This window comes from Rattus rattus, chromosome 5 (genome assembly GCF_011064425.1).
Source record: "Rattus rattus isolate New Zealand chromosome 5, Rrattus_CSIRO_v1, whole genome shotgun sequence".
In the NCBI taxonomy this organism is placed as follows: Eukaryota; Metazoa; Chordata; class Mammalia; order Rodentia; family Muridae; genus Rattus; species Rattus rattus.
Window position 1 is genome coordinate 16858880 of NC_046158.1, and position 23781 is coordinate 16882660.

Here is a 23781-nt window from a genome sequence, read left to right on the forward strand (position 1 = left end):
CAAATCTGTAAATTCAATGATAAAATATCATCTCATTAGCAAAGATCATGAATTGTAAGATTTTATTATAACCATTCAACTACATTAAAATATTTCTCTATTGACTGATTTGTGTTATGTCACTGTATGTATGTATGTATGTATGTATGTATGTATGTATGTATGTATGTATGTAATCTGTGTATATGAGTGTGCATGAGCATGTGATTATGTGAGTGCGGGTATGTATATCACAGCTCAAATATGGCAGTCAGATGACAGCCCTGGGTGTCAGTTATCATCTCTCACATTCTTGGTCATCACTGTGCATTGCACATTAGCCAGGGCTCCTTCTGCTTTGCTTCCTGTGTCATTACAGGATTAGATGGGATTACTGTCTCACACTTGAATGACAAGTACTTCACCTATTGAGTCATCTCAGCCTTAGTTGTTTTTTGGAGACAGGATTTCTTGTAGCCACGACTGGCCTTGAAAAATTATCTAGGGGGCTGGGGAGATGGCTCAGTGGTTAAGAGCACTGACTGCTCTTCCAGAGGTCCTGAGTTCAATTCCCAGCAACCACATGGTGGCTCACAATATTCTGTAATGGGATCTGATGCCCTCTTCTGGTGTGTCTGAAGATAGTGATGGTGTACTCTCATACATGAAATAAAATCTTTAAAAAGTTTCCATGAAACTCTTTACCGATGCTGCTGCTGGAATTTCCAGAGTTTGGTGTAAACATCAAAAGTTCTTCCGAAGTAGGACTGCCACTGCTTCTGTCCATACTGAGGCAAATCTCTGTAAAAGTAAAGTGGGCGGTGGCTTTACATTTTCAGAAATGATGTTGTTAATTAAAGTACTTACCTCAGTAAGTGCTTAACAAAGGATTTCTTTGTTAAACAAAGTTCTAATTTTTGAAGGAAAAATAATTCTAGAGATCAGAACACATTTTCCCAGTCTCATACCATTTACAGTTCATCTTAGTGTCCTCTGAACAAGTCTCTCCCAACAGGCTTGGGACAGATCATTTCTTAACTGGCAGGTGATATACTCATTCCAATATTTATATTCAGCTAAGACTACAGTAATCTGGCAACACTGCTTTAGAGAATATAGCCATTACTAGAAGTGAGGGTGTGGTTGAAATATATAGACCATGTCCTTAAGCCTGATGACCTGTGATACCTGCCTTAGATAAACAAATACTCCCCTACATACTGGATGAACATTGGGCCTAACCATATTAACTTGTTTAGGGCAATGCATATAATTTTAAGTTATTCTATCTTCCCTTCAATATCTGATCTAAAATGGACCATAGCCTGTAACACAGAGAAGATATACCAAATGGATTCAGAGGGCTGCAGACAGCTTACAGGTAACTTGGGAGTTAGAAATAAATCTCCATTTTGTAAGGCATGAAAATTAGGAATTATTTGTTATAGCTGTGGTATGTAAGAAAAGCTAGTTAAGAACCGGTGTTGAGTGCAGGTTACTGTCATGAAAGACCCTAGCACTGGCCTGAAGAACAGGCAACTATTACTATGGATTGGAAATGAGGCCATTGATGGGATGGCAAAACTGTCTGCAGTGATCTGGAATGCAGGCAGTATGACAAATTTGGGGGTTTATACAAAGAAGGTGGCTCTGGGCTTTATCAGTTGGTTGGACTTTAACAAAATGCTATAAGAAAAGGGTAAATTCTGCCAATAAATAAATGAATAGACAGTCTCTAAGCAGTTGAAATAGGAAAAAATATACAAATTCAAGGAATTTCAGGATTGAAAGATTTAATTTCAGACACTTAGCTATAAAAAGCATGGTGTTACATGTCTGTCATTCCAGCATGCAAAAGATCTAAGCAGGGGGATCCTGAGTTTGAGGCCATTCTAAGCTACACATAGGAAGTTCTTGTCTATGTAACTAAAAGATATCCCTCCCTGAACACACACACAATGAAAAAAACATATCTATGTTTCTGATGATTCATCCTCATTAAAAAAGTATAAGATGAAATAAAGAAAACAAACCCCAACAACCAAATAACCTCACAGCTCACCATTTAATGCTTTTAAACAGTGTTTTTTTGTAATATTTGTTTTGTTGAATAAATAAAGAATTGAGGGTTGGTGAGCCAGCTCAGTGGTTAAAGTTTAAGCCTGAGTTCAACTTCCAGACCCTGTGTAAAGATGGAAGAGAACAGACTCCACAAGGTTGTTTTCTGACTTCCACATGAGCTCTACTGCATGTGCATTAACACGTATGTCACAGACATACAGGATGATGATGATGATGATGATGATGATGATAAGTTATACTTCTATTTTCTTTGTTATACAAAACAGTGTTTTAAAGATGAATGTTTTGTGCCCAATGTGGGGGTTATCAGAATAAAATTAATAACTGAAATAGAAGCGACTAGTCTTCTAGTATCACTAAGAAAATCACTAAATAAGAATTGTTAATAAATGACACACAAACATTTCTCACATTTAGATCAATGAAAAATGTTAGCTATATATTTTTAATATTAATTTCTTCAAAAGAATTCAGAGCATTTATCATTCCAGTCTATAGAATCAGTCACTCCACAGTTGGCAAGATGGATTAGCAAAATAGCCTGTTGCCAAGGCTGATGACCTGTGTTTGATCCGCAAGATCCATAGGGTAGAAGAGGACCAATTCCCAAAAGTTGTCCTTTGACCTTCTCATAAATGACATGGCTTATATGCACTACCTATTCCCCCATAAACAGAAAAAAAAAAGCATTCAATTATTAAACCGTTTCTTTTGCAAAACAAGGTTAAATTTCTTAATATATCACCTTTCCCCTAATGACAAATGTCCTAGAGCTAACATTCAAATCACTATAAGTGCTTAGAATCTAAAATTGAATAATGTATTTGAAAGTTAGTCTTAGACAAATTCTTTTAATATTCAAAGCTTGATTCTAAATGCATCATCTGATTATCATTGATGTCAACAGAGATAGGAAATTAATAACTCATGGAATCAAGTTAAATGTGACTCTGTGAATTATCCCGTAAGGTAAATGACCTTGCATTTCATTTTGCAAAGGCACTGGTGCTGTAAGCTAGCTGCTCATTCTTTTTCTGATGTTTTAGAGTAATGTACTGGTGTGACACCTACCTTTCCTTAAACCCTCAGCACTGTTAGCGGGTATCTATCAGGAGGAGGCTAGGAAGACATAGATGAGATGACTAACTCAAACCTTGATGACTAACTTAAACCTTGATGACTAACTTGATGACTAACTCAAACCTCGCAGGTGTAGTCAGTGTGAAGCTAAGTTGTCAAAACTCTGCAAGTTTCAAGTTTCTATATGTAGTGGTTTGAATATGCTTGGCCCAGGGGGTGGCACTATTAAGAAGTGTGGCCTTCTTGGAGGAAGTGTGTCACTGTGGGTGTGGACAATGAGACCCTCTTCCTAACTGTGTGAAAGCTAGTCTTTTCCTAGCAGCCTTCAGATGAAGATATAGAATTCTCAGCTCTTCCATACCATGCTTGCCTGGACACTGCCATGTTCCCACCTTGATGATTAACTTGATGATGAACCTCTGTAAGCCAGCCCCAATTAAATGTCCTTATAAGAGTTGCCTTGGTCATGGTGTCTGTTCACAGCAATGGAAACCTAACTAAGACACTATACATCTACCCTTTTTCACTTACTTGAATGAGCTATGATCACTAATGCCTAATCTTCATCCCTCCTCATACCAGTCCTGAGTGGTATAACACTGTTCCTTAATTCCTGACCGCTTACAACTCTTCTGTTTTTACAACATCTTTCACTGGCTTCTCATTTACTTTAAATGCTTAGTGTCTCTATAGTATGAGTGTATGTGTACATGTGTAAAGTTGCTTGGGAATTTGAGTCCCAGTACACTAGGACTCAAATTCCTCTGTGTGTGTGTGTGTGTGTGTGTGTGTGTGTGTGTGTGTGTGTGTGTGTAAAGTTGCTTGGGAATTGTGACTCAAATTCCTCTGTGTGTGTGTGTGTGTGTGTGTGTGTGTGTGTGTGTAAAGTTGCTTGGGAATTGTGACTCAAATTCCTCTGTGTGTGTGTGTGTGTGTGTGTGTGTGTGTGTGTGTGTGTGTGTGTGTGTGTGTGTGTGTGTGTGTGTGTAAAGTTGCTTGGGAATTGTGGCCAGTACATTAGGACTCAAATTCAACCACCTTCTAACTCCTAATTCAATATTCTCTTTTTTTAGCATTTAAGATAACGATCTAGATTTCTTTTATCCTCTCAGTACTGAGATTAAATATAGGCACTGCATATACTAGGCAAATAGTCTACCAGTGATCTATATTCACAAACCTAGATTTTCTTATATTATCATAGAATCATAACATTTTGTTCTTGAACCAGAGGGAGCTTTTTAAAAAGGTATTTTAGGCAGTGGTGGTGCACGCCTTTAATTCCAGAACTTGGGAGGCAGAGGCCAGTGGATCTCTGAATTCAAGTCCAGCCTGGTTTCCAGAGGGAGTTCCAGGGCAGCCAGGGCCACACAGAGAAATTTTGTCTTGAAAAACCAAACCAAACCAAACCAAACCAAACCAAACCAAACCAAACCAAACCAAACCAAACCAAACCAAACCAAACCAAACAGAAGCCCTTGCTCTTTACTCAGCTGGACACGTTAAGATAGAAGATCTGTCTGAATTTTAAACCTGCAAACGTCTCAAGCTTGAACTTGCAGCCTCTAGAATTAGGAGATATACATATCCACTAAGTAAGCATCCAGCCTACTATACTTTGTTCTGGCAGCTCTCAAAACAAACAAACAAACAAACAAACAAACAAACAAACCCCCTGACAACTTCCAAAATGCAGGTGTTGGTGACAAACTAGCAGCAGCCCAATGCCTTGTATGCTGTCAGTATCTATAGAGGGGATGTGAGAAACCAAAAGGAGACACATGATGGACCATCAAAGATGTGGTCCAGGAACAACCAATACCAATTAATGAGGGAGCAGCGTGGGCCACTGTGAGAACTGAAGCCTAAACTGGGTACAGTTTGGCCTGAGGCACAAGCTACAATGCCACACAGAAGTCCTAGAAATGAGAATTTCTAGTCTAATCTGAGCTGAGATGCAAGCCAGTGTAAGACAGTCACTGCACCCAAGGACTTGATATAAAAGGAAGCAAATGTCTTGGTAAGTTCTACACAGATAATATGCTACAACAGAACTACTGACGCACTGAACCAAACAACACATTTATTAATTTTCTTTTTACTTTAAAAAAGTAGTTGGAATATACAATTATATTTGAAGCTCACATTTTCTTATTAGCTCCATCATCATCATCATCATCATCATCATCATCATCATCATCATCATCATCATCATCAATCACCACCACCCACCACCACCACCACCACCACCACCACCACCACCACCACCACCACCACCACCACCACCACCACCACCACCACCACCACCACCACCACCAGCAGCAGCCAGTCTTTTTGTATGACCCTGGTTAACCTGGAATTTGTGGTGATCTCTCCTGCCTCTGCCTCCCAGGTGCTGAGATTACATCTTTGCCTATGCCCAGCTCACATTAAATTTGTCAATGCTTTTCTAAACCATGAACCCAAGACACCCAATTCAGTGCCTGTCTATGCCAAATGCATACTTGAGTCTGTTAAGTAGTAAGTCACATGAAAGCATGGAGCACACACATGCACAGTTGGTACTATTTCTGTAATATCTATTAGTTTGCAGAACTGGCCTCTGGGAGAATATTAAGAAAGAGGAGTTTGGCAGTGGATCTCTGAGTTCAAGGCAGCCTGGTCTACAGAATGAGTTCCAGGATAGCCAGGACTACATAAAAAACCCTGTCTTGAAAAGAAAAAAAGAAAACAGGAAAAGAAAGGGAAGGAAAGAAGGAAGGAAAGAAGAAAGAGGACAGAGAAAAGGAAGAGGGAGGGAACAACAGGAACAAACTATTTCTCATTTCTTGTTCTCTCTCTCTCTCTCTCTCTCTTTCTCTCTCTCTCCTGTCTGTTTCTCTCCCCTCCTTCCATCCCTCTCTTCCTCTATCTCTCTCTGTCTCTCTCTTTCTCTCTGTCTGTCTCTCTCCCCTTCCTCCCTCACTCCCTCCTATAACAAGGACATCACAAAGACAAACCTATAGTGAAAGTTCCTCCCCTTGCAAGCATTAGGAATACGTTTATTTAATTTCTGCAACTATGTTCCCTTTGGTAGGTATGTCTCAGCTGTATATGTTTACTCCTCTAGAGTGAGATAGCTAGGGAAGGGACGCAGGCCTCCACTTTTCCAAGATAGCGTGATAGCGTGATATCACATGGAGACAGACATAGCTGCTTCTCAAACCTAGGTCTAAAACTGTTGCTGGGATAATCCTACCAAGTATTACATTCTAACTTTCAGGTTTAACTGCCATGGCAACCCGAACCCAGAAAGCACTTGAGGTTTTTGAACATATTCAAATCTTTTAAAAAATACTATTCTCACTTCATGACTACTGTAACTACACACAAGCACTGTCATAAGCAAATCACCATTCACTTTACCAATGTCTTACTCTCTGGTGTGTTTTCTTACACAGAATGGAAAGAAGAGCTAATTACTATGCATATATCCCAAACAGGAAATTTCTAATTATAGCTGGAGAAACAAAAGGCTCTGATAACTCAATGAATCCCAATATATGATGGAAAGATAGAACTCCTTAAGATTTGCCATACAGGCCTCAAATGAAATGTTATACAGAAAACTTTGAATCCTTTCATGTACTGACAGGTACTCTGCTTCTAAAGGATTGAAAACTCCCATAACAGAGGGTACTAGGGAGTTTCTGAGACTCCACATTCTGTATCTTTATTCTGAGTTCAAGTCACATGAATATTTTTGTTTTGTTTTTTGAGAAAAAAAACATACTTGGGCTGAGCACTTAAGAGCATGCTATGCTCTTGTAGAGGACTTGCCCTCATTTCCTAGTGCCCACACTGGGGGGCCCACACATGCCTGTCACTCCAGGTCCAGGGGAACCCAGCATTTCCATTTGAACTTGCATTCACAAACACACACATATATATAGAATTTAAAAATAAATTATTTAAAAATCTTTTTTTTTTCTGTTACCAAAAGCTTTATTTTTACTTGGTCTAAGACTTGGGAGAGGCTCCAGGGCTTAAAAATCTTTAATTTAAATTTAAAACTACACTGCAGCTGGGTTTATGGTTCAGTGGCACAGCGAATAACCACTATGCATGGAGGACTGGGATGCATTTCCAGCACAGCACTGTGCCATCCTCATACCCCTCCCCTCAGAGAAACACAAAAGCTCTCTTCACCAACTGAAGAAAGCAACACAAAGAAACCTAGCAAAGATGATCCACACACATGAGTGGAAGGAACATCTAGGGGAGGCCAACTCCATCAGGAACACCTCGATGCCACTTGCTGGGCACTGGGTCAGACTACCAGTGGATTTCATGTGCTCTGTAAGCATTGTGATTTTGTTTTCCATTTAAACCAACACAAATATAGAAAGGAGACAATCAAAACTCTTCTTAAAGACAGCAAGATGCCTCAGTGGGTAAAAGTGCTTGCCATACAAACCTGGCAATCTGAGTTTGATCCCTAGAACCCACATAAAGGTGATAGAAGAGAACAATGAAAAATAACTTCCTCTTGGTTATCCCAAAAGAAAGCTTACACATTACAAAAGAATGATTGAAACCAAACCAAGCCAAAACAAAACATCAACACTTCAAAGTTTTTCATTTAGTAATTCAAAAAAGCCAAAGTGAATAGCACTGAGAAGGTACAGTCCTCCCCCTGCCACCTTGTGAACCCCAAGGAAAACACTGAACTCATACAGTACTTAGAAATTTACTAAGACTTTTCCAACTAAGGTCCTATATTGAATAATGAAGTTATGTTTTCATAAACACAGAAAGCACATACAAACACACAGGCCACACTATTTTAGGTAATATAAAAATTAAACATTTTTTAAAGGAAGTCTTAACTGTTGTCCAAGCTAGTCCAGCCATTTGGGCTCAGGAGATTTTCCCACTCTGCCTTCTGAGCAGCCAGATTACAGGCACTGTCCCAGCCTGATTTCTGTTGCTGTGAGGAAACATCATATCCTAGAGCAGCCTGAGGACAAAAGGGGTTTTTTGGCTTACACTTCCCAATCACAGTCCATTATGGAGGGAAGTCAGGGCAGGCACTGAAGCAAGGCCATGGAGGAGTGCTGCTCACTGTCTTGCTCCTCATGGCTCACACAGCTGCTTTCTTATATAGTTCTAGCCCAACTGCCCAGGGTGGCCAGGCCCTGGTGGGCACGCTCTCCCACAATATTTATTAATTAATAACGTGCTCACATCTTTATTAAAAGTGGAAACATCTTTTTCAATTGAAATTCCCTCTTCTCAGATGACAGTAACTTGAGTCAAGTTGCCAAAAATAACTAGCACAGTTTATATATCACCATACCTGTCTCAGAAAATTCATTTAACACATTTCTTTTCCTTAAAAACAAAATAAAACATCATGCAGGGACTGACAAGATGGCTCATCTGGTATGAGAGCACTTGCTGCTGTTGAAGAGAATTCAAGTTCAGTTCCTAGCACCTACATGATGATGTACAATCTCCCATAACTCCCAGCTCCAGAGGATCTGCCATCCTTTCCAATGGCATTGTATACTACATAGTATACTCACAAACAGAAACAAACATCAATAGATTAAAAAAAATCTTTCTGAAGAAGTCCTATGAGGCTACAGAGATTGCTCCGCAGTGAAAAGGCACTGCTCTCACAGAGGTCCTAGCACTCCTCTGCAGCACTCCTACCAGGCACTCACAGCTGTAACTTTATCTCCTGGGGACCCACCCAACTGTCTGGAACTCTAGGTCCTGAACATCCAGTTTCTTAGACTCTGAGAGCACACAGAATTAAACAAATTTCTAATCTTAAATCTTTTACAATTTTCTTTATCTGTGATGTAATTACACCTTTTCATTAACATCTCTCCTGTGTAGTCTCTGTGTGTGTGCTCACATGAGTGCAGGTATGGCTAGGTCAGCCTTTAACACTGTCACTTAGGAGCTATCCACATTGTTTGTTGTGACAGGATCTCATAAATTCCACCAAGTTGGTCAAACTGGATGGCCATGAAACCCCAGGGATCTTCCTGTCTCACCTTCTCAAGCAAGGGTAACAAGTGTACGTCACTCTCAGGGTTCCACCTCCTGGACTTTCAGCTGCCAAGGCAAATGCTTCACCAACTAAACTATTTTCTTAGCTCACCTACTAAAATCTTTTAAAAATTCATGTTTAAAAGAGAACTTCTAGGGGCTGGAGAGATGGCTCAGTGGTTGATGCTCTACTAGGGGACCCAAGCTCAATTGCCAGCTTACATGGCAGCTCACAACTATTTGTCACTTTAGTTCCAGAGGATCTGATGTCCTTTTCTGGTGGCATCAGACATGCAAATGGTGTATAGACAAACATGCAAAGTACCCATACATTTTAAAATAATGATGATGAGATAAGAAGACAGTTTGTATTTACAGGTACGGAAGAATAAGCAACCATTAAATAATAAAACTATTCTCTTCTCTGTCAAAGAAAAAGTCTACAATTGCTTCTACTTGTTCTTTGTCTTGTTTTTGAGGTGGATCTTACTTTAGCCCAGGCTGACTTGGCCATTCTATAGCTCTGACTTACTGTGATTCTCATACTTTTAGCCTCCTTAGTACTGAAATTACAGCAATAATTATTTCTAATCTATCTATCTATCTATCTATCTATCTATCTATCTATCTATCTATCTATCTAATCCATCTATCTCTCTCTCTATACACACACACATATATGCTCATATGTGTGTATATAAAATATTTATGTTATATGATTATATGGATAATTTTCAGAAACCTACCAAAAATCATCCAGGGCAAATACACACCTAGAGAAAAGTTTAACTACTAACCTTAAGCCATTAAACAGTTGCTTGGATTTATCCAAAAGATAACAGAAATCTGTAACTGTCTTCCTCTCTCCCTGTGGGATATCATCTTCAGCACCTCCAGAGGACATGGTTTCTTTAAGAGTAAATTCAGTCCTGTAAAAAAATATATACTCATTTACTCAGTTGATGAACAGAGGGTTGAGGCAGATCTTAGTTACATTATATGATGGCATTTTCCCCCCCAAGGCAAATATAGAATTCTTTTGATTACTCAAATAATCAAAATATATAAGATAGAGTTGGAAAATAAATGATCTCACACCGATAGTGAGAATTGTGGAAACATAACCAAAGCCACTTTTATCATTCTTTCATTTAATGACTATAATTTGGATTCCTATTCTGTTGCAGGCATTTGGTCTGACTCATAATCTGAATATTGAGCCTTTTATCCATTTGCCTATTTTGATTCTGTAAATTCATCCTAGAAAATAATCCTTAACATCTTCCCCATATTTTATTATTATAACAATTAAAACCTTGAGTCCAAAGAATAAGCGGAGGGAAGTATTTCACAGACCACAAATCCCTGCACTCATTCCTCCTCTGGCTGACTTGCATTTCCACCTAAGGTGAAGGTACAGACTGAGGCAATATCCCAGCAGGTAAAGTGCCTGCCACAAAAGCACGAGGACCTGAGCACGATCCCAGTACCCACACAAAAAGCTGGGTATGGTGGTACATACTTAATAATAATCCCAGAGATGAGGAGTAAGAGACAGGCAGACCCCTAGGGATGGCAGGCCAGCCAGTCTAGCTGAGTTAGCAAGCTCTGAGTTCCAGTGAGTGACTCAAAAAATCAAGGTGGACAGCAATGGAGAAATGTCACTCACCGCACAATATGTTCCAGCACACAAATGAACCACACACACACACACACACACACACACACACACACACACACCACAGCACATGTGTACACACCACACTCTAAAAAAGGTAAGCTAACAAGTATAAAAAAATTTCTCACACATAGAGGTATTTACTGAAACTATAGGGAGAGACAGAAACAGAGAGACAGAGAGCTGTTGAAATAAAACTTAAGAAGTAGAGAAATGGCTTCTCTTTCCTAGTTACTTCAGTCTAGAGCTACTAGGTGCACGTGCAATGTAAAAGGGGGCAGCTCTTAGGGAATGCTGGAGCAGAGCATGCATGAGGAACAACTGCTGTGAGGGAGGGGGGAAGCCTGAGATCCTTGGAGAACTGCAACTGGCTAATTAAAGCAATGAGGCCTAGAAAGTACACGATGATCTGGAAAATCTTATTCGAAAATGCTCAGAAAAGTGTAAACATGCCTAGAGGACAGCCTGAAGGAAAAATTCTATTGGCAAAATGGGTAATTTCAGCATCCAAACCAGGATAACCACAGGTTCTAATGCAAATGAAGTAGGAAGCTGTTGCTGGTCCTGGTGGTGCATGCCATTGTTCCAGCCCTTGGGAGGCAGAGGCAAAGGTGGATCTCAGAATTTGAGGCCAACCTGGTCTACAGAGGGAGTACCAGGACATCAGGACTGCATAGAGAAACCATTTGGAAAAACCATAGAAAAGAAAGAAATGCGAAGCTGTGAAGCAACACTTAAGATTATATGGAAGACTCATAGTGAGTTGGCTTCATCATAAAACACACATTAATTTCAAAAGGAAAAGTAACGCTATAGTACTCTGGAGGGAAAATTAATCATGAAATCTATGAAACAGGACATAATAATAAAAACTGCTATATGAGAAATGAGAGTGGATCTTTATGAATTTGAAGCCAGCTTAGTCTACACAGTGAGTTCTAGACTAGACGGGGTTACATTACATAGTAAGAGCCTGTCTATAGTGACAATTTTGTTATTTTGGTTTAAAAAAAACACATAGAAATATTATAAGAATATGTTTTCATTTTAATCCCAGATGTAGAATATGGGCTGCTTGAGGCTGTCTGTAGCAGCTGACTATGATTTGTCTCATGCTCCAGTAGAGGTGTGATTCTGCCAGCTGCAGAGAGTTTCTGAGAGTGTGTGACATTTGCAATTCTGAGGACTTTTAAAGAGTAGATAAATGCTAGGGCCCCAAGAGGTGGGGTGGGTTGTTGGTTGAGGTATGTTAAGTCATGCCCAGGGGTTGGAGAGATGGGTCATCAGTTAAAAGCACTGCTCTTCCAGAGGTCTTGAGTTCAATTCCCAGCAACCACATGGTGACTCACAACCATCTGTAATGGGATCTGATGCCCTCTCTGGTGTGTCTGAAGACAGCTACAGTGTACTTATAAATAAAACAAATAAATCTTTAAGAAGTCATGCACAAAGAAGAAACAAGAAAAACAGATATCCTGATGTTGAGGATCAAATCTGCCCCAAAGAAACCAATGTTCCTAATTAGCAGGAAGTAGTTTAATGATGCCATTCATTTTCCTGCCCCTGACTTTATTCTGGATCTCTTTCCTTTCCCCTCTATCCTTTTTTCTCTCTTATCAGGTGGTAGGGAGTTGAAAGGGTGGAAGAAAAGGAGTAGAGAAAGGTGGAAGAAAGAAGAACCCACAAAGCAGCAAAACCAGCTATACCTATCTCAAAAGAAAAAAAAAAGGGAGGGGAAGGAAAGAAATAAATAAGGATAAAATTTACAACAGTCTGCACTGATTGTTTGGGTAGTTTGGGAATTTTTGGAATAGGATCTTAATTCAAGGCCCAGGCAGGTGTCAAACTCGTTATCTTCCTGTCTCTCTCAGCCACACAAGGACTGGGATGACAGTCATGCAGCATCACACACAGCCTGGGCTGACCAATAATGAAAATACAGTTTTGGATGTAGACAAATTGATGTTAGGGAGAGCTGTTCTATCCTGAAATACATATTACAAATTACACTAGAGAAGAACAGCAAAGGGCAAGCGAGGAAAGGATTGGGAAACAGAGTAAGGATAAACCAAACACAAAACTTACAGCACAAGATACAAGCTGTTTCTTTGAAGAGAATAATGAAATTCTGATAAAAATGAGCCAGGAAAAGGTAGAATAAAAATGAAGACTGGGGATGTAGCTTAGTTACTCATGAAAAACTAGAGTCAGCAAGATGGCTGGTTTGTCATCAGATAAAGGCAAACCCACCAAGCATGATGATATAGTTCTACTGCCAGGACACACATAGTAGAGAGAACCTACTCCCACAAATTGTCCTTAGACAGCTACATATGCCCTAAATGCTTTTATTAAAACTTTTAAAACTTTCATTGATTCTTCGTGAATTTCATAGCATGTATCCCAATCCCACTCATCTCCCCATCCCTTTATATCTGCCTTCCTCCCTTGCAACCTTCCCCTACCGAAATAAAACAAAAAATAAAATAATAAAAAACATTAAAAACAACCAACCAACCAACCAACCAACCAACCAACCAACCAACCAACCAACCAACCAACCAACCAACCACCCAACCAACCAACCAACCAACCAACCAACCAACCAACCAACCAACCACCCAACCAACCAACCAACCAACCACCCACCCAACCACCCACCCACCCAACCAACCAACCAACCACCCAACCATCCAACCACCCAATCAACCACCCAACCAACCAAAAAGGTCAACTCGCTGTGGAAGCTTCAGTGTGTCACACAGAACACTTTTGCCCAAACAGCTTTACTTGTAATGTTCATTGCAATCAATCCTTGGTTTGGTTCCAGGTCTCTGGCTTTTACCATCAGTACTGGATCCTCACCAGAGCTCATTTCAGATATACTGTTGCTGCCCTACATCATGGAGATCCTGTAGCTTTGGATCTGCAGGACCAGCGCCTTCACATTCCAGCACTTCTTAGATGGGGTAGATGTTGGACTGGACAACTCAGAGCCCTGAATCTGGCCTTGGGGGGAAGCTCAATTACTTGGTTAGCCCACCAGCTCTCCTGCATTCCCCAGGTGAGGGCCAGGGCCAGCTCTATTGTGCTGCTTTCCTGAGTGTTGCAGTGGGCAAGGGGTGGAGTTAGCTCTCCCACTCTCAAACCCTAGGAGCCAGCTCAGAGCCTGCCTTAGGGGAGAGTGGGTTATTAATTTTTGAAATTAAAGTATGATTACATCATTTCCCCTATCCCCTTTCCTCCCTCCAGTCTGCCTAAAAAGAGAAAGGTGGGGCGTAGCAGTGTTTGTCTGGAGCTCAGCATTATGGGGTATGCAGAGACAGGGTGCTCACTGGCAAGTCAGTCTACATGAAGCAGTAAAACCCACATTCAGTGAAACCTGTCTCAAAAAGTAAGCTGGAGAGGGCTGGACAAATACCTCAATGACTAAAAGCATGTACAGTTCTTGTAGAGGACCTGAGTTTAGTTCCCAGTACCTATGTTGGGGTGACTCACAACCTCCTGAAACGCCAGCTCCAGAGAGAGAGAGTTAATATTGCTGGTCCTTGATGGCTCACATGCACATATCTCCCGGGCAGCACAAGCACCTACACATAATTTAAAAATAAAGTAAATATTTTTGTTTTGAGACAGGGTCTTTTTATGTACGTCTTGGTGTCCTAAAACTTTAATATGTAGAGCAGGCTGGCCTTGAACTCACAGAGATTTACCTGCTTCTGATTCCTGAGAGCTGGGATTAAAGATGTGTGCCACTGAGAAGCCAAATATTTCAAGTTCAGATTCCATTTTAGAGAACCTGACCTAAGTCTGAATTCAGGTAAAATAACAGGCTGGTACCTGGCATTAGTTTCCAACAGCCCACCAATAAAACCCACGTCTAGCTCCAGTCTTTAGGCTAATCCCCAACAAGGCCAGCGTTTCCAGGCTACACCCTTAACAAGACCATCGTCTCCAGGTTATTCCAACAAACCTGCACCCCCAGGTTACAAGCCTATCCCTTGCCTAATGACCACCAATGCAGAGAGAAGCAGAAATTAAGTTTATAATATGACTCCTAGTACCAGCCAATTACATTAAAGGGCACAGTAACTTTCCAATTAGATGCTTGCACACTTACCCACTTCTTGTGACTTACTCTAAAGCCTTGCCCTGATAGATATCCAGGGCTAACCCCCCACCCCAAAACTGTCCTGTGTGATGGTGGTGTTGGGGAGGGGGGTGTGCTAGCTGGAATAGAATAAGGACCCTGTTGTGATCTGCATCAGATAGGCTCTTGCCTGGTCTTTTTTTTTATTGGGGGGGGGTCACTAACACTTCTGTAGCACTACACCACTACATGGAGCTAAACTAAGGATTGATTTATTATTTTCTTTCTCTCTTTCTTCCTTCCTTCCTTTCTTTCTTTCTTTCTTTCTTTCTTTCTTTCTTTCTTTCTTTCTTTCTTAAAGTAAGGTAAAGAGCAAAAAAGGAAAAAAAACCAAAAATGGGCACACTGGGCACAGGCATGCACACATGCACATATACATTCACCACAACCCACCCCCAACATGGTAATAAGGGACTATGCCAATCAATTTGAGTATTTATGTGAAACAGACACTGAGAAAAATATTTTTACTAAACAGTACAGAAAGAGCTAGCAAAATTTCATAGTCCTGTTAAAGGATGACAGCCTAATTAAAATCTTACCCATGACGAGAACTCAAGACCTAGATGGCTTTACCACCAAATTATACAAAAACATAATAAAAAGGGAAACAAAGAAACAAACAAAAAACTGGCTGTCACAGAGAAAACACTAACCTCATAGAATATGGAAGAAGGAATATTCCCTCAATTTATTTCATGATGTCATCATAACTTTGATAGTGAAATCAAATGAGGACATTATGAGAGAAGAAAATTACAGGCCTTTCGTAGTGATGAACACATTAATCCAGTGCTATAAACCCAATTTCAGAAACACATGAAAAGGACTTAACAAGACCGGGCTTATGTTAGGAATGTAAAGATCTATTATTTGAAGACCAATCACTATACTCATTTATCACAAAACTAGAATGAAGGAGAAACATCATATGTTGGCAGCTCAACAGATGCACAGCATGTATGAGGCAAATTTAAAATCAACTCAGAGAATTACCCTGGGAAATTAGGGACAGAGTAGAAAATTTCTTATAATTATGAAGAGTGTCCGAAAGAATAGGGATGTGACTTAGGCATTAGCATGGTAACCTAGCATTTGTGAAGCGTGGGTTTCACTCTTAGTACATGGAACCTAAGCAAGATGGTGTCTGCTTGGAATTCAAGGTCATCCAGAGTATATTTCAGGTCAGCTTAAACACATAAGGCCCCATCTAAGAGAAAATGAAGTAAAGCACTCATAAAGGACTAATTAAAAAACTACAGAAAATCCATACTTTCCAGTAAAATGCTATTATTGCTGCCATGATAATGTGCATGTTTTTGCCCCAAACAACTCTGATACAATCTTATTCTTGTTTTCTGAGTCAGGACCTCATTATGTGATTGATCTCTTGCCCCAGTCTCCTAGGTGATGGGATCCAGGTGTGCACCACTGTGACTACAAAGAAGCTCTAGCCAGGCTTTGGTGGTGCATGCCTTTAATCCTAGGAGGCTGGTTGCAGAGGTAGGCAGATCACCGTGATTTGAGGCCAGCCTGGTCTAAGGAGAGAGAGTTCCAGGACTGCCAGGGCTTCATGGAAAAACACTTACCTTGAAAAAGCCAAAATCACTCCCCTCCCTCAAACGGAAAGAAAACAAAAAACCCAAAGTCCTTAAATTGCTGAGATCTGTTCCCCACCACTCCCCAGAATAGCTGTAGGCACTTTGTTTTATACCAGCTATTTCATATTTTTGCTATAATTGCTTGCCAGTTATTGATACAGAAAAAACTTGACTCATAGCAAGGTCATGCTGATCACATATTCTGTTATGTTCTGAGGTTTGTTAATCTTAAGAAATTCCACAAAGCTTTATATAATCAGGGCTGTCCAACAAAAACATTGTTAGCCATTCCTGATCTGAATTTGGTGTATGAATTAAATTGTGATATACATTAAAATTACAACAAATTAAAGGTCAATATGTACTGTTATATCTAAAATAGCTTGAGTCAAGAGCTGACCACCTGGTAGCACTTCCTACACTTGAGTACGAACTCTTTGTGGTTTTTTTTTTAAAGAAGTGTTAAATACTCTTTATTTGATATCATACATAAACCACAGTAAAGGCCTTTCAGTGGTGAAAGCAGCATCATTGATGTAGGGAATTCTAATTAAAACAGCATTGTCAGGAACAGTTCCGTCCTGGTGTTTAGCATTGCCTGTCAGAGGCCGGTGAACACACACTGAAGCACGGGTGAGTCTTGTTTCTGAGACAGTGACAGAATTTTCCCAGTGTTTAAACATATTCATATACCCAGCTATATAAATCTATGTATAAAACCATTCAATAGGTTTGAGGCGACACCCCCATATTTATGTAAAGTAAAACATTATTAAGTCTAGTCTTATCTTGAGAAAGGGAAGGCAGTGATAGCATGTATACAACTGGAAGTGTTACTTTAAAAAAGATCATATCCACTTTATGACAAGTCAGTTTTACTTAAATAAGGGCTGTCCAACAAAAACATTGTTAGCCATTCCTGATCTGAATTTGGTGTATGAATTAAATTATGATATACATTAAAAGCCATGAAGACATTTGTTTTGTAATAAATAAGGCAGTGGAATTACTCATTAGTAGCCTTTTTAAGATAAGCTATTAGGTCCGCCCTTTCTCCCTTCTCCTTAATTCCAGCAAAGATCATTTTTGTTCCAGGGATGTACTTTTTGGGATTTTCCAAGTATTCCATCAGGGTATCCTCTCCCCAGGTGATGCCTTTGTTTTTGTTGGCATCTGTGTAAGAGAATCCAGCAGCCTGGCCTGTCTTCCGCCCAAACAGACCATGGAGGTTTGGTCTTATGCTTGCCTCCTTTTTCCATAGTGTGGCACTGGGCACACTTCTGAACAAAAAATCTTCTTGCCTTTTTCAACATCACCCATTTTAAATTCGGTCCGGGCTGGTCAACACCACAAATGATCAGACTCTTGAACAGACGTCCTGCTCTCTTCATTGTGGTTTTTAAGTTTTTTTTTTTCCCTTTATAAGCTCGCACTGAGAAACGTTCGTTGAAGTGACTCAACCTCCAAATTCTGAGCTATGACCCTGACTGATTGGTTTTAGGATGTGAGTTCAATAAACCATCCCTGTCTGAATGAGATGGGTGTTCGTGTGGTTTGTGTGGTGACTGTTGGATCCCAACAAAATAGGTATCACTAAGAAGGCGGAGAGGCCCAGCATGGTGCACATAATTTTAACCCCAGCAAGGTTGAGGCAGACAGATCTCTGAGTTCCAGGCCCACCATAGCTACATAATGAAGACTTTGTCTCAAAGAAGTGAAGAGGCAAGTGATCAAAAAAAATGAAGATTTTGTAATATGTGTATTTGACAAAGAAACATGTAAGTAAAACAGGTAAAAACCCAGTAAAATTAGTAAGATTTTTATAAAAGAACAAAAAAACTCTTGGGCATATACCCAAAAGATGCCCCAACATATAACAAAGACACATGCTCCACTATGTTCATAGCAGCCTTATTTATAATAGCCAGAAGCTGGAAAGAACCCAGATGCCCTTCAACAGAGGAATGGATACAGAAAATGTGGTACATCTACACAATGGAATATTACTCAGCTATCAAAAACAATGACTTTATGAAATTCATAGGCAAATGGATGGAACTGGAAAATATATCCTGAGTGAGGTAACCCAGTCACAGAAAATCACACATGGTATGCACTCATTGATAAGTGGCTATTAGCCCAAATGCTTGAATTGCCCTAGATGCACAGAACACATGAAACTCAAGATGGATGATCAAAATGCGAATGCTTCACTCCTTCTTTAAAAGGGGAACAAAAATACCCTTGGCAGGGAATAGGGAGACAAAGTTTAAAACAGAGGCTGAAGGAACACCCATTCAGAGCCTGCCCTGCATGTGGCCCATACATATACAGCCACCCAATTAGACAAGATGGATGAAGCAAAGAGGTGCAAGCCGACAGGAACCGGATGTAGATCTCTCCTGAGAGACACAGCCAGAATACAGCAAATACATAGGCGAATGCCAGCAGCAAACCACTGAGCTGAGAACAGGGCCCCCTTTGAAGGAATCAGAGAAAGGACTGGAAGAGCTTGAAGGGGCTCGAGACCCCATATGAACAACAATGCCAATCAACCAGAGCTTCCAGGGACTAAGCCACTACCCAAAGATTATACATGGACTGACCGTGGACTCTAACCTCATAGGTAGCAATGAATAGCCTAGTAAAAGCACCAGAGGAAGGGGAAGCCCTTGGTCCTGCCAAGACTGAACCCCCAGTGAATGTGATTGTTGGGGGGGAGGGTGGTAATGGGGGGAGGATGGGGAGGGGAACACCCATATAGAGGGGGAGGGGGGGTTTGGGGGATGTTGGCCCGGGAACCGGGAAAGGGAATAACAATTGAAATGTAAATAAGAAATACTCAAGTTAATAAAGATTAAAAAAAATACAAAGCAGAAAAAAAAGAACAAAAAAATTTCTTTTCCCCACAAAGATCTCTTAGGGAGGGATGTTAGCAACACTATGCTGCACTTTTAAATTTTTATTCAAGGATTATGTGTGGATATCTAAGTGTTGTGCAATGTGTGTGAAGTGCCTGTGGGGGTATCAGACCCTGGAACTAGAGTTACAGGTGGTTCTGTGTGACATAGGTGCTAGGAAGTAAACAGGAACTCGGGAGGAGGAAGTGCTCTTTATTGTTGAGTTATCTCTATAGCCCCAACAGTGTATCTCTAGAGCTGGCATTAACACTGTCAAATTTTGTTAAGTTATAGAGCTACTATGTGTCTACTTTTTTTTTTTTTTTTTAAAATAAATCTTTTTTAACATTTATTTATTTTTAAGTTATAGAGCCAGAACTATGTGTTGAACTCTGGAAGGGCCTCTGGAAGAGCAGACAGTGCTCTTAACCTCTGAGCCATCTCTCCAGCCCCATGTGTCTACTTTTTGACTAGTGTTTTTGTTGTTGGTTTTGTTGTTGTTGTTGTTTGAGACACCAGTTCACTATGTACCATATCTGGCTAGCCTCCAACTCCCTCTGTAGACCAGGCTGGCCTCTAATTTAGATATCTGCCTGCCCCCTGTGTGCTGGGATTAAAGGTGTGTGCCACCTTCCCAACCTCAGCTTTCAGTCTTTTATTTCTTTAAATTATGTTTAAAAAGGTGGGCATCAGTGGTGAATGCCTTTGATCCCAGCACTCAGGAGGCAGAGGAAGGTGGATCTCTAAGTTTGAGACAACCTGGTCTACAGAGCAAGCTCTAGGACAGCCAGGGCTACACAGAGAAAACCTGTCTCAAAAAACCAAAGATAAAATAAAATAAAATAAAAAAACCCCCGATGTTGAGAAAACAACTAAGAGAATGTATAAAGCAGGTTCCTTAGTATGGGAAGTATGTGGGTGCCCATATTACATGGGTAGAAGGAAAAGTAGAGAACCCAAAAGGCATGAACTGTTGTGGGCTAAAGTTTATCTCCCAAAAAGATATGTTTAAGTCCTAATCTCTGGTCCCTCTGAATGCCTATAAGACTTTTAGGTACAAAGATGTAAATGCAAAGAAGAAATCTGGAGTGCAATGGGTTCTTCATCCAATGTGACTGGTGTCCTTGTAAGAGACAGCCATATGAAGACATGGTGAAGACAGCCATGTGAACAGAGGCATAGACTGGAATTATGCAACTGCTCATCAAGGGATCCAAGGACACTAGCACCTGCCAGAATTTAGGGAGAGTCAAGAACAGCTTCTTCTTCTGAGGTCTTTAAAGGACCCAATTCTATAACACTTTCATTTTGGAATCTGGCTCAACTCTGAAAGCATAAATTTCTTTGGTTTTAGCCTACTCAGCCTGTCCTTTCTCATCTTAGCTCTAACTCGTATTTCTCTGACAACTAATATCGTTCACTGATCTCTTTTGTTACAGCAAGCCTAACATATACAGATTCAGAGTCCTAATATGAATTGTGAAGAGGGAGAACAAGCAGAACTGCAGCCGGCAGGACAACTATTTCAAGTCTCACCCACTCCATACAGGAAAACTGGCAGATTATTGACATAGACTGTTTACACTTTCTTTTCATAAGAAGTCTTTCAATAAAGCAACAAGAAAACTGCTACTCTCAGGACTGGAGAATTCACTCAGCAGTTCATATTATTTTTCCAAAAGAACTATGCTAGGTGGCTCACAATCATATGTAACTCTATCTCTAAGGAGATGCAACTCCTTGGCAGGCACCTGCACTTATATGCACATGGCCCCACACAGAGACACATACACACATAATAAAATAAATCTTCTAAAATAGGAAAGAATTCTCTGGATTGAATTCTCAGTAAGGGGTTGGTAACATGAAAGTCTAAAAACAATCTGGACAGAACGATGTGTCTTGTAAAGGATGCCCAGGACACAGCAAGGTGGAGCAGCAGTGCATAGCTTGGACTGCACAGAGAAGACTGAGTACTCCTGCCCAACACTTGGCAGTGATGGGATGAAGCAAAAAGAATTAGCTGCCATTTTCAGTCAATCACAAACAAGAAATTTCTTCCTGCCCTGCAACCTCAGAAGACTGTGGAGAGCACAGGCAGGGAAGGAGGCTTAAAAGGCTACAGAACAGGTGACACCACCATTGCTACACTGCAGTTAGGGACACTTCAAAACAAGGCTGTTTCCTTAATTAGACTCAAAAGGAAACAGGCTGACAAAAACGAAATATAAATACATTAAAAGTTTCATTTTGACAAAAAAGGTAACATTTATGGAAATTATGTGCTTAAAAAGATTCTCTTTTCTTAGGAGCTATTTTTTGGTTTTTGTTTAAAGAAACATGAAAAAGGGGATTGTAATCATGTGTTTTATGAAGTAAAATGTGATGGGTGATTCCCCTTGGTGAAGGCCATGTTCATGTTCTAGATCTGTCTCCTTTTTGAGCTCCTTTCTGTTTCCTAACTCTAGTGATTAAAATCATACTCAAAAAAAAAACCCAAAAAAACAAAAAAACCATACTCAACATCTCTGAATAAGCTCTAATTCTTCTTTGAAAAATTAATTTAATATTAGTTGTATTTCATGATAACATTAGACGATAAGATGAATTAATGGGTATAAAATTTGCCCTGTAAACTATATTCTAAAATTGTTAGTTATAAAATTGTCTCAGTTTGCTTACAAAATAGAACACAAGTTGAAAAATATTACATACAAAAAACCCCCCAAAGTCAATTATATGTGCCTCTGGGAGTTGTGCTGATTCATTTGCCATGGAGAGTATGAAAGGAACAAAAAGCTGTGCTTGGTGCAGATGGTGTTCTTATTATACAGACAAATGACAGATCTCCAGAACAGCTTAACATAGTGTGAAGCATCTTCATGCACCAAGAAAAGCATAAGATTACCATAGAGTATGTATAAAGTATTTGCTAAAAGAAGTGTATTTATGGCTTATTCCTGAATGTATTAAAGTTAAATTAAGCCAGGCATGGTGAGCACACACCCATAATCAGAGGGCTCATAGGAGAGGCAAGGAACAAGAGTTTAAGCTTAGCTTCAGGTGCATAATGAGTTTAGAGTGAGCGTAGGTTTCATGAGACCTGTCTCAAAAAACCCAAACCAGGGGCTGGAGAGACCTAAATTAAGAGAACCGATTGTTTTTACTTCCAGAGGCCTCAAAGGCAATTCTCAGCATCCATGTTAGGTGGATTACAACTGCCTTCAACTCCAGCTCTAGGGGAGTCCATCTTCAGGTCTCTGTAGGCACTCCCAACACACACACACACACACACACACACACACACACACACACACACACACACACAACCTGTCCAAATAAAAACAAAGATTTTAAAATGTGAATCTAGAGGACTGGAGAGATGGCTCAGTGGTTAAGAGCAGACTGCTTTTCCAGAGGTCCTGAGTTCAATTCTCAGCACTCACACGGTGGCTCACAGCCATCTGAAACCTTCAGTTTTCAGGGCATCTGACTCCTTCTAGCCTCTGCAGGTACTAGGCACACACACAGTGAATATCCTGACACACCATTAAACACTTTCTAAAAATTGGGATTGTGGAGACATTTTAGCAGGTAAGCGCCTTTTGCAGAGAACATAGGTTCTTGGTTCCCTGTACCCACACATGTGGGATCAGAGGAAGTCCTAAGTGTATGAGGTCCTGAGGAAAAAGGCAGACTTCACCCTCCTCCTCTCGTGAGGCTCAGAAAGAAATGGCAAAGTTTTCCTTGGAAATCTAAAGGTGGGTATTGATAGTGTGCAAAAATTAACCTCTAGAACATTCATTTTCTCCTCCCCTGCCTGTGATGTTTATGTTTTCCTATCGAGAGCTTTCCTGCCAAGATTAGCTAAACTTGTTTCTTAGTCAAGAAGACTAGCTAAATCATACTAAATCATACCTCCTTGTTTATCTATATGTAACAAACCACCTATTTATTCTAACGTATGCAATAATGGCGGCTTCCTGTTCAACCCTTTATAATGAACATGCTGATCTTGGGGAGAGGGACACCAGCAGAGCCCAGTCCCCCTGAACTCAACTGTTTCTGTGTGTCTGTGTGCCATCTTTCCTCCACTTCGTCACAGCTGTAAGACTTCAAGTCCCTGGCTACCACAAAGCTGTTCACAACTCTAGTTTCAAGGGAACAATGTTCTTTTCTGACATCCTCAGGTACCAGACATTCATGAAGCACATACACATGTAAGCACAACACTCATACACAAAAGAGTCTAAAGGGGGGAATGCTAGA

The 23781-nt window shown here is 40.3% G+C and overlaps 1 protein-coding gene and 1 pseudogene across 1 annotated transcript in view; both read right to left on the reverse strand.

Moving 5' to 3' along the window:
• Scai (suppressor of cancer cell invasion) overlaps positions 1 to 23781 on the reverse strand; it is a 96092-nt gene that overhangs the window by 40302 nt on the left and 32009 nt on the right. Inside the window, exons 3-4 of the mRNA XM_032903242.1 lie at positions 9981 to 10112; positions 685 to 780 (exon numbers count right to left, since the gene is read on the reverse strand). Coding sequence (XP_032759133.1) covers positions 685 to 780; positions 9981 to 10112 — 228 coding nt within the window. The remainder of the gene's footprint in view (positions 1 to 684; positions 781 to 9980; positions 10113 to 23781) is intronic.
• On the reverse strand, positions 17396 to 18301 carry LOC116901375 (annotated as a pseudogene).